This window comes from Hylobates moloch, unplaced genomic scaffold (genome assembly GCF_009828535.3).
Source record: "Hylobates moloch isolate HMO894 unplaced genomic scaffold, HMol_V3 SCAFFOLD_18, whole genome shotgun sequence".
Classification (NCBI taxonomy): Eukaryota; Metazoa; Chordata; class Mammalia; order Primates; family Hylobatidae; genus Hylobates; species Hylobates moloch.
The window spans coordinates 7,382,574-7,394,513 of record NW_026652293.1 but is presented as its reverse complement, the minus strand read 5'-3'; the positions used below and the strand labels follow the sequence as shown (position 1 = coordinate 7,394,513).

The following is an 11,940-nucleotide window of genomic DNA, read 5'->3' as shown; positions in this document are numbered from 1 at the left end:
CATTTCAGCAGGGCCTTAGAAGACTCAGAACATCCTTTTTCCACTCGAGAGCGGCTGACTCACAAGCCTAAAACTGCCGAGTGGACAGATTCATGGAGTGGCTGATACATGCCAGGTCGTGGGCCAGGCCCTGCAGGCAGAAAGATGAGGAAGACCTCAGCAGTGAACAGGACTGGGACTGGCTTAGAGCACTGTTCCCACCTCACAAACCAGCTCCTTATCTTCAGAGTCTGACCCCTTCCCTCCTTCCACCTCAACTCCTGCCTCAGCCCCCATCTCTCTTAGATTCAAGATCAGAGCTGTTCAGCAGCCATCCAAATCAGAAGTTTCATTGCCTCTTAGATTAGACCTTTTCAGATCTGATTCCAAGACAAAATGAAATTATCCAGCAGCAGGCAACACCCATGTAATTAGGATTCTGCCAAGCCGTTTTGTCTGAGAGCCCGAAGTGGTCTGAAACAAATTCGCCCAGATCCAGGGTTCAGCCCAGTGCTCGGTGACTTGGGAGTCATGTAGAAGTATTTCCACACTAAGAAAACGCACAAACTGGGCCCCAACTCTGCAGTATTGCTGCCTCTTGAAAACTATTCTGCTCCATGCCTACAGAATAAGCAACAACGGCCTCTTGCCAGAGCCCAAAACAGTTACAGTCTTTTTGGAAAAAGAGACATGCTAAAATTTAGAGAAGTTAACTATCCTCTTACCAGCAATCCCGACCTCTTTGGTGATGGTGAGACTTCTCCTACCTGGGGCCTTAGGTTTCTGTTCATGGCAGGTCACAGAAGGGGCCTTTCCATGAATCTCTTTCCCATTAGAAACTTCGCTTAATCAGACATTTTTTCTGACAGCAACTTACATCTTGACAACACAAAGCCCGTGACCACCAAGTAAGTATCCACTTCTCCTTCACCCAGCTTGGGGGTGGCAAGGGAATGAAGACATGGAGGATGCAAGAGAAGATGAAGCCGAGGAGAGAACGAGTTCTGTGTCCCTCTCCTTCTGAAGTCCCTGGGTGCCAACATGTGCCCCCTCCCACTTGTCCTAGCTTCCTTGGAGCCAGGGCTCCCTGATCACACTGCCCTTTCTGTTTGTGATTGAAGGCAAAGGAAGCGTCCAGAATCTGGGAGCATCCGGAAAACTTTTCGGAGTGACAGCCATGGGCTGAGCAGTTCCCTGACTGACTCCTCCTCCCCAGGGGTGGGGGCTAGCTGCCGCCCATCCTCCCAGCCCATCATGAGCCAGAGTCTCCCCAAAGAAGGGCCAGATAAGTGTTCCATCAGTGGGCACGGGAGCCTCAACTCCATCAGCCGCCACTCATCCCTGAAGAATCGGCTGGATAGTCCACAGATCCGGAAGACTGCCACAGCAGGAAGGTCAAAAAGCTTCAATAACCATCGGCCCATGGACCCTGAGGTCATTGCTCAGGTAACTGTGGGCTCCTGGACAGACAGCATGAGTCTACATTCATCACTACCACTTAGTGCCACCCACCTAATTATGACAGGACTTGAAACAGAATGATTATTTTGTATGTGATATACTGAGTATATGTCCACTCTGGACATGTGGACCCGATAAGACAGCTTAATAAGAAGTCTGCCTGTCCCTCTCTCCCCAGGAAGAACCTAAAGACAGAATAAAAGAAACCTAGCTTCTTGCTCATACACTGGCTATTAGGAAGGCTGTTGTAATTTTTAAGCCGGTATTAAGAGTATTTTGATAGCCCAAGTTTTGAGTCTAAAGACCTTGGTAGACTTTAGTGAAACTGCCCGACTGTTGAGGCTCAGGTGTAATCCTGGCCGCATTTTTATATTGCCGTGCCCATCACCATCATCCCGATTCCTAAGGCTAGTCTCTGGTACCAAGTGGGTAGATGATCAATTAAGAACCTGCACCTGGTCTTAAAGACCTAAAAAAATACTCTGGCTGCAGAGAGCTCTGTTAACCAAAAGGATTTGCAGCCCAAGCCTCCAGAGGCTATGGAGATGAGCTCCCTGGTTGCAGGGTCTTCCTTCTGTGTATGCACCACACTGATGACTCTCTGTTTTCCATGAAATATTAGAGATCCAACCCCACCTCTAAAAATCCGACTACCGGGGCCACTCCAAGCAGTTCACTCAGACGTCTCTCCCAACTATATAATTTTCATTAGACCAGGTAGGAACTAAGGGCTCATCGTTGCCTTCTTATCTCAGCTGAGTTGAGATTCTCCTTACCCCATCTTCCAGGGGGTGATAGAGGCTGGGCATGGTCTCTCTTGGCTTAACTGTGGTTCTCTGCTTACGGAGATGGACCTGGCAAGCCCAGTATTGAGCTACAGGCCTGAGATGTCTTGCTTTGCTAGCCTTCTATTCTGTGCCTCTATTTAAGCTCTTGGCTGCAATCTGCCTTGCACTACGGGAATCCTCCCAGCTCCCTCCTTAGCCAGGTGTTAATAGGAATGTCAGGAAAGGTAGGCAGCTGGGACAGACTGGCTATACAGTGCAACTGAGGAGGGAGATGGAGTTCTTCCTGAGCATTTTAAAGGTTTGAGAATGTCATAGGGATGAGTGAAATTGAATCACTGTGAACAGAAAGCATGCATCACTCTGTAGGACAAAGAAACCTTAACCAGAGGCCTTCGCTTAGAATGTGTAAAATCTTTCCATGTGAACCTAATCCCAAGAAGAAATCCTGTGGTAGTTTGGGGGTGCCAGACACAGGTTTATGGGGAGGGAGGGGGGAGCTGGGAAGTCTCGCTGGAAGGCAGCTGGCTTGCATACAAAGGTTCTTTGGTTCTGCCTTGAGTCCCTGGGCTAGGACTGCTGTTGGCTAAAGATCTAGAGGGTTCCATTGATTTGCAGGCAATTGATTCACCTACGTGGGCTTTGGCTCCCCATCCTGGTCACTCTTTGGTCCCCTCAGTGGTGATGGCTGGAAGGAAATGGTTTCAAATTGGACACTGCCCTGAGTTGGGGAGGAGGGGCGGGGGGAGGTGTCTTGGGCTCCTGCAACTTTCCTCAGCCCCTGAGGAGGAAGGACTAACCCTCTTCACCTTTGGCCTTGAAGTCCAAGAGAATAAAGATCATATATCATCTCTACCACTTTTTAAAAAAGTGTTTATTATGTACAATTTCAAACCTACCCAAAAGCAGAGAGAACTGGATAACAAATCCCCATGTACTCATGACCAAACTCCTGGCCATTCTTACTTTGTCCATGTTTCTCTTCCCCACTAGATTATATGTCACTTCATCGATAAGTATTTCAATATCTATCTCTAAAACCTAGGGTCTCTAAAAAAAATCAATTACTTTTTCTAAAGGAAAAAAAAATCTCATGACAATGAAAATCTCTCCGTCCCCCTTTCCCCACTTTCTGAGCATTCATATGTTCAAGGATTTGGGCCAAGTACAATAATCTGGACATCTTACGGTCGGTTTCTTCATGCCTTGGCCTGTGTTGTTGAAACCGGCTCCTTGGAGAATTCTCCCCTCATTTGCCTCACCTCCTCCTTTTTCCTGTTTTGCAGGATATTGAGGCAACAATGAACTCGGCCCTGAATGAGCTACGGGAGCTAGAACGGCAGAGCAGTGTCAAGCACACCCCTGACGTGGTTCTGGACACCTTGGAGCCCCTCAAAACCTCCCCAGTGGTGGCCCCCACGTCGGAGCCCTCCAGCCCTCTGCACACCCAGCTCCTCAAGGACCCCGAGCCCGCCTTCCAGCGCAGCGCCAGTACTGCTGGGGACATCGCCTGCGCCTTCCGGCCTGTCAAGTCTGTCAAGATGGCTGCCCCAGTCAAACCACCAGCCACACGGCCCAAGCCCACTGTCTTCCCCAAAACAAATGCCACTAGCCCTGGTGTCAACTCCTCAACTTCCCCACAGTCTACTGACAAGTCTTGTACTGTCTGAGGGATAATAATTTAATTGTTCTAGACAAGGGGACTATAGGGACTGTTATTAAAATCTTCCTATTTAACTAGCTTGGGGACTTCAGTTGAAAATTAGGTTCTAAGTTGTTCTTGCAGGAATTAGCCTCCCCGTGTCTCCCAAAACCTTGAGAATGAAACCCTTGGTATCGCCTCTCCCTTCCCACTGCCCTCTGCTTCCCCCAGTCGTCATAATTCAACCAGCTGCAGTCCATACCGTTCTTAGGTTAGCCAGAGACAGGTTTTCATTATCAGGTCACTGTGAAATCTGGTAAGGCAGTCCTGAGGACATGGGCTCAAGTCTCAGTCCGCTCACACCACGGGGATGCCTTGACCAGATGGTTGGCTACTACCATCCAGCTTTCAGTGGCATCTTGCTTTGGGAACTGATTATAGAGAATCATGTATAGTCCAGTCTTCATTTTACACACACACACACATATTTTACACACACACACACACACACACACACGTTTTTCTAGTCTCTGGCATGTGTAGCCTCTCCTGGTCATAGACCCCGTCTCTTTGTAAGTTATTGTGGCAGTTCACACAGTAGCCACCAGGGGTCTCTGTTTCCGTTACAAACTTTGTTCTGTCTGGGCCAGAGAACCTAGCCTTTGAAATCTCTCCATCATATGAAACGTAACAGGATGGGACAATCCCGTAACCTGTTTGGGGTTGGGGGCTTTCTCTCTGTGTTCTTTCCATTGATGTGAATTGGTCATTGGTGTTTGCTCTTGCTCTCCTCCGTCCCCTAGAAGTACACCCCAGTCTTATTAAGGAGCTTTTAAAGTTTTTCTGAATGTATAGACATTTCTCGGGTTCCTACCTTTGTCTCTGATGGACCATTTTCCATTTAAGACATTTTCCTGTATAAGACAGTTTTATAGCTGGTTCCTTTTAGGGTAAAGAGTCTTAAGAGAGTTTTATTGTGTCTATGGCAGGTTTGGAAAAGGTAAGAAATGGGTCCTTTTTCCTCCTAATGTTTTTGGCACTTAAAACATAAAATTCATTATCCTATTAAAAAATTAAATTCAGCTTTGCTAATCCAGAAATTGTTCCCAAATGAAAACTTGTTTTAAGTCCACCCCTTAGTTTGGTTATTTTACAAGGTCTCTCTTCAGGGACCAACAGGGGCTTAGAGAGCCTTAGTTAGATTAAAGGGAGACCCTACCTCTTAAAACCAGTTTTCATTTATCCAAACAAGGACAACTAAGGGAACTCTGACCCCACAGGCTCTCAAGTCTTCCCAAGGCCAGAATCTAAAGAAAATTAAAATTTGAATGCTGAATATTTTGGCTCTACTCTGGCCTTTTTTCTGGTTGCCTTCCAAGATGCATAAATCATACCTTTGTCTGCTCCAATTAAGTCTCCAAACCTGGTGCCCGTGGTCCTGGCGCCCCCTAGCATCATGCTATCCCAGGAGTACCAGGATCAGACACATCCACAGCCAGGCTCACGGGTCGCAGACAGCAACTTGAGTTAAAGCTGAAACTCATCCTTCTTCTCTGTGTTTTCTGGTTTCAAAGCTGAACTTATATTTTAGCCTTATTATTTTCTGTAGTTCCAGAGAGATGGTGGGTTGCCATTCAGGTAGGAAAATCTGAGTTTTCTTATCTTTGACCTAGAAGAGATTCTTTTTGGACCAACATGCAAAATTGGTAGTTAGATCTATGGAAAGTGGTAGGATTTTTTTTTTAATCCTGTGCAAAGGAAAAGAGGCGCTTTGTGGGAAATCACTAATAAGAAGGCTAACCTGCAGCACCAGAGAAACATTTCCAAGTGCTAGGCAGGAGAACTGAAGAACTTCTTCAGTGAAGGGGGTCAGCCTGGAAGAGGCAACCCACAGTCTTGGTTTTTGTTGCTGTTTGCTGACCTGTTCTTGCCTGTCACCTGGGCCTACACAGGTCCTGAGCCAACAGGGGGCTTTCATACCCAAGGATCTGTTTCCTTGCTGAAAATGAAACCCCATCTTTCACTTTACATTCCTTTCAATCCAACTGATAAAAACTGGTACCCACACTTGCCCTTTCTCCCTCTCTCCAGCACACTCCCCTCTAAGAAAGTAAAAGCAAAGCTTTCTTAGTGGCAACGCTTTGGGCCTGTTCTGTTGCTCCTGCCTTATTTCTCTTTCAACCCTGTACATGACTCGTGTTCACCATCCCCTTGATCAGTGTCCATCCGCGCTAATTTGCGTCATAAACTGAACAGTGTGTGAGTGATCACCTACTAAACCCAACTCTGGGGACAGAGCTGTCTTCCCCATCTCTGGTGCTCCTGACACCTGTGAGATGGTCCTGTCGAGAGCACTAGGAACCAGTAGGAGGAGAGTCTTTCTCGGCAGAGCTCACTGCAAACAACTGGAATTGAGGTTGCACACTGTGATTTTTACACCGAAAAGCCAAAAGGAGCTGGCCATCCAGGGCCTAGGGAGACCAGCCTTCCTCAGCTATGCTTGCCGAAACCAGCATGATGCTTCAAAGAGCCCTGCTCCACCCCTCATGGCATGGATCCTTTTCCTGGTGTGGACTCTGAAGGGTCAGTCTTTGGGGAAGAGAGGTGGGGTGGGGCTACTAGCATCCCATTTTAGAAAGTAGAGGAGTTTGTAGCCAGCAGCCTGTAAACTGGAAACACTGGTCTCAGCCAACCTCCTCAGGGCGCCCTGGCTTCTCCCCAAGGAGATGAGGAGCGGTGATGCCAGCACCAGGATGCGCAGAGCACTGGAAGGGCTGGTGCAGATCTACTTCCTGTGCAGAAGAGAAGTCACATCTTCCAGGGAATCGCAATGTTGTGGCGTCTGACTTGTATGTCACATTTGTGTAAAATGGTATATTCTTTAAAATAGTGTTGATAACTGGAATATTGTATGTATGCTTGGAGATGCTTTGTGTGAACCTAAGACTGTCACTCAACAGATGTTGGATTGGGGAAAATCCAAAGCACAACTTCAAAATAAAATACATTTTTAGGTTTCGATGCTGCAGTTCATATCCCTTCTCTCCTCTCTGAAATCTCTGATTCAGCACTCCAGCTGCCCAGGAGGGATTTTGATTCGTCTGTGCTAACAGAGCCCTGCCTGGCAACAGAGAGAGCAACGAGATGACCTTACAGCCAGCCACCTTCTCCCTCCCCACCAAGGCACAGCACACTTGCATTTAGAATGGGAGGTTTTTTCCCCAGCATTTCCATTTAGCCTGTGTGTGGATTCTCATAGGATTTGTGGAGAGTCTTCCAGCTCACCATTGGACTGCCTGTTGCCATGAGAACCATTTCCTTCACAGAATCCACCTTCTAAGGACTGTTCTCATTTCTATCTCTAGTCAGATTTCCTCACTTCAGGGAGTGGGGCCTAAGAAGTTGCTTAGAAACTTGACAAGCTACAACCAAGTGTGACTAGAGATTCTGTTTCTCCCACAACCAAAGCCCTGAGTCATTCTGCCTTTGACAGCCCCCTGCCTCTGGGAGAAAAGCTGACCAATATGCTTGTGCTGTTGGTGGGAGTGGGGGATACAGGTGATGTTTTCTCTCCTACAGATTGTGAGTCTGGCAGAGCTTAAGTTCAAGGGTGAAGTTATTTCAAGGTAACAACTTCAAACAAATCCTAGAGCCCCTAGGGCTGACACTTACTTTTAGCAGGCTTGTTCTAATACCAGATGCCCCTGGGGATGGATCACATCTTTCCAAGTGGGTACCCTGTGTTCAGTGGTAATGCAAGGAGTCCTACCCCCAGCTGTAGACAGGACACTTTACAACCCCTTCTTAGGTTTATCATCCCTATCCATTACTCGTGTATCTTTTATTCAGCTCTGCTTTGCCCTTCCAGCCTACTGTCTCTTCCCTTCCCCTGTTTTCATGGAACCGCTACATCTTGAGCTTCTCTCGCTGGGCCCTTGGCCTCGGGCAAGTCAAGGCCAAGGCTGCTGTGCCACCCTGTGGTGGGAATGAATTCTCCCTGAGTGCAGGGAGAATAGGGATGGCCAGGAGCACCCCGTAATAGCTGTGACATGGAGCCAGTTTGTAGGCTGTGAGCAGGGGACCAAAGAGCCCCTTTTCAGAGGGTCCTGAGGCAAAGGCAGGCTATGCTTTTTAGGTCCTCTTTATCCATATATGGTTCTTTTTGTCTCATATGTCCTGATGGGGGCAGGATGGAAACTAGTGGCAATGGACACTGTCAAAACACAAGCCCATTCCATCCAGATAGAAACCAAAAATAGAGACCAGATGTATGTGAATTTAGGAAACAGTCTTTTAGGACTATCTAACCTAAATGTTTATATCAAACTTGTCCAGCCCGCAGCCCAGGATGGCTTTGAATGTGGCCCAACACAAATTCATAAACTTTCTTAAAACATTGAGATTCTTTTTGCAGTTTTTTTAGTTCATCCGCTATCATTAGTGTTAGTGTATTTTATGTGTGGCCCAAGACAATTCTTCCAATGTGGCTCAGAGAAGCCAAAAGATTGGAATCCCCTGATTTATATTCATAGGTATATGACGTTTCCTTTTACTGAGCAGTTAGCAACCTTGGCATATTACATATACTAAAGACAGTCATTTAGTCAATCAACATTAAGCTTCTCTCTGTGCAAGCACTGTCATATGGTACTGAACAGAAAAAAAAAACAGGTAATGGAGCTTTCTAATGAGGAAGGACAGATAAAGAAGCAAAATGAGTATTACTCTGAAAATGAAACTGTAATAAGATAGGAGTTGTTCAGGAAATGAAGTATTCTGCTTGATCTGGCAAGGCTGACATGACTGGTAGATATCTAAGTGGAAATATCAGGTAGACCCTTGGATGTATGAATTTGGAGTTTTGGGGGTAGATAATACCTGAAAACGTATTAGAAGCTATTACATTATAGATGTATTCAAACAGAGATTCCCAGGAAGAACATGGAGATGGAAAAAAGAGAAGGTCCCGATCATTAGAAATGCAGCAGAGGAGCAGGGCGCAGTGGCTCACGCCTGTAATCCGGCACTTTGGGAGGCCAAGGCGGTGGATCACCTGAGGTCTAGAATTCCGGACCAGCCTGACCAACATGGAGAAACCCCGCCTCTACTAAAAATACCAAAAAAAAAGTAGCTGGGCGTGGTGGCACATGCGTGTAATCCCAGCTACTCAGGTGGTTGAGGCAGGAGAATCGCTTGAACCCGGGAGGTGGAGGTTGCAGTGAGCCGAGATTACGCCATTGCACCCCAGCCTGGGCAACAAGAGTGAAACTCTGTCTCAAAAAATAAAAAAAGAAGGAAAAGAAAAGAAAAAACAAGAGAAAAAAAGAAATGCAGCAGAGGAAGGGGGCCAGCAAAGAAGGCGGAATGAGCAAGTGGCAATGAGGTAGGTGGCTGGGAAAGCACAAGGTCACAGACAGCTTCAACAAAGCGGGGAATCTGCTGTTGAATGCCAGTGGGGTAAAGTGAGGCTGGCGTAGAAAGGGAATCATTGGTGACCTGGACAAGAGCATTTTCAGCAGAGGGGGAATGAGTACAACTGGATGGGTTAGGTGGCAAATGGGAAGGGAAAAAGCAGTAACTTGACAACTCGTTGAATGGGGAGGGGAGCATCAAGAGACAAGGGTAAGATGGGCAGTGCAGAGGTGCATTTGTTTGGTGGGGTGGGCAGGACGCAGTAGAACGGGAAGAATGAATGTGCAGGAGAGGAGAGGGTGAGCTGCAGGGCACAAGCGGGAGGGTTGTGCCACTAGGAGAGGCTCGAGAAGAGGCACTTCCTGCTGTCGCGTGGGAGGGAAGGCAGGTGAGTACAGACACGGGGCAGGCAGTGGATGTGGGGGAGGAAATGAGGGCGCTCCCTTCTGATTGCTTCTTTTATCTAAGCGAAATTTAAGGCAAGGTCCTTAGCTGACAGTGTAGGAGGGAACAGTGCAGAGGAGGTTTGAAGAGTGAAGACAATGAGAGAAACACTTGCTTTTCCTCGAAGAGAGATGATGCTGGCACTGGTCCCAATTTCCTTCAGTGGCCTGGATGCTGCCTCACAGCTTGTCCCACTGCTTGGGGCCATAGCAGCAAGCCTGCCTGCAGTGTTTGTCCCTCCTTCCGCACCCAAAGCTCCTGGCCAGAGCTGACCCCTGAAGGTGACTAGGAGCCGGGCTCTGAGACCTCGTCGCTCAGCCCTTCGCCCTTGTGACTGAGCATAGCAAATACGTGTGGCCTGGCAATGCCCCCCAGCCTCTTCCGTATGCACCCCCACCAGCACCCGAGTCCTTTCCCCTCCCCTTTAAGGCACTGGGCAGGCGAGTCAGCTGTGAAAAACTGGCTCAAGCCCCTTGGGGCAGAAAAAGAAATTAATATCTTTTCAGAGCGGATCAGGTGCCAGGAGCTTCATCTCATTTTACTTTCAAACCAGCCCTATGAGAAACGTTAAGTGACGTGCTAGGGTCATCCACAGTAGGTGGTAAAATCTGAACTCAAACCTCCATGGCAATGGAGCTAGCCCCTGCCCTTCCCACTATATTTTCGGCCTCTTTGTAGAAGTCACATGAGATTTGCTTTCTGACAGCTGCTGTCAAGGGCCACCCTCTTCCGCCTCTGGTCCTTGCACTACCCTTGAATTGCCACTTCTATTTCTAGGACCCCTCAGAGCCACTTGGGAACACATGGTGGGGACTCTTACAGACTTCCTCTTCCCTTCTGGAGCCTGCCAGCCCCCTGCACCTTCTCGGATGCAACCGGCTGTGCTATCGGCTGGGGCACAGGCAAGACATTGCTTCACAGTGTCCACACAGAGGATGTGACCTCACAGAGGATGCCCAAGGAAACTTGATCCGTCACGGCACATGGCTCCAGGCCACCTCTACCTCTCCCCCTTTTCTCAGCCTCAGTCCAGCTCTTCTCATGCTTCTGCGCCTCTGCACATGTGCCCACAGCCTGGAATTCCATTCCCCTAGTCCCCTCTCCTCTGCCTAACTCCCCTCTTCCTAAAGTCTGGCCAAGCAACCCTTCTGGAAAGCCCTTCTTGATCACCTTCCTCCCCGCTGCCCGTCTGCCACTCGTAGCATCTGCCATGCCATCCTGGACCTCCAGGCTCCTGATGGGATGCCCAGCCTTTATGTGCCCGCCTCATAGTGGGTGCTAGACACATGGTAGTTGCCTTTGAATGTGCTAAATATGCTGGGAAAGAGATTGATGGAGAGGGGAAAGGAAGAGTGCTGGTGAGGACCCAGCAGGTTCATCAGGGAAAAAAGCGGGTAAACATTACGGATCGTCTAAGTTATGTAGCAAACCTCGGTGCCCTAAAGCAACAAAGGCTGATTTCTCACCAAAGCCAATGTCCCTTGTGGACCAGCAGGGGAACTCAGCTCAGGACAGTCACTCAAGGACCCAGACTAACAGAATCACACTGCCAGAAAGTAGAGCTCTGGGAGGGTCTTGCATCAGGAAATAAATGCTTTGGTGGGGAACTCACATGCTCCCCCCATCACGAAGTAACTAGGATGTGCGGTTCTCCCATGTGCCAGGCTGGCAGAAACCTGGGAAGACTAGGCTGGGTGCAGTGGCTCACACCTGTAATCCCAGCACTTTGGGAGGCCGAGGCAGGTGAATCAGGAGGTTGGGAGATCGAGACCAACCTATTCAATCCACCTCACCAACCACACAGTGAAACTCCATCTCTACTAAAAATACAAAAAGTTAGCCAAGCGTGGTGGTGCGTGCCTGTAGTCCCAGCTACTTGGGAGGCTGAGGCAGAACAATCACTTGAACCCAGGAGGCAGAGGTTGCAGTGAGCCAAGATCATGCCACTGCACTCCAGCCTGGGTGACAGAGCGAGACTCCATCTCAGAAAAAAAAAAAAAAGCAAGCTGGGAAGACTGAGTGGAACATGAGGATCTCAGGCACTCAGGCACATTCCTCCTGGTCCTGACGTGAGAAGCTGCAGCAACTCCGCCAGCTGGAGGTGTTATGGGGAGTTCTCTTTATCCGAGCACCAGGCAGTTCTCAGCTCTGCTCCTGTTCTAGTGTCACTGTGGGAGGGGTGGGGCTGGCTGAGGAAACCACCAGGTGTGGCCATGG

The 11,940-nt window shown here is 48.5% G+C and overlaps 1 protein-coding gene across 5 annotated transcripts in view; it reads left to right on the top strand.

Moving 5' to 3' along the window:
* Window positions 1-7,041, top strand: part of SRGAP2 (SLIT-ROBO Rho GTPase activating protein 2) — a 257,767-nt gene extending 250,726 nt beyond the window's left edge. Inside the window, exons 22-23 of one of the 5 annotated variants that reach the window (XM_032136804.3) lie at window positions 1,101-1,425; window positions 3,512-7,041. In XM_032136804.3, the coding sequence (XP_031992695.1) occupies window positions 1,101-1,425; window positions 3,512-3,895 (709 nt within the window). In that variant the 3' untranslated portion in view covers window positions 3,896-7,041. The other 4 variants (XM_032136803.2, XM_058430477.1, XM_032753822.2 and 1 more) reach the window with 4 other exon arrangements.
* Window positions 7,042-11,940: the final 4,899 nt, after the last annotated feature.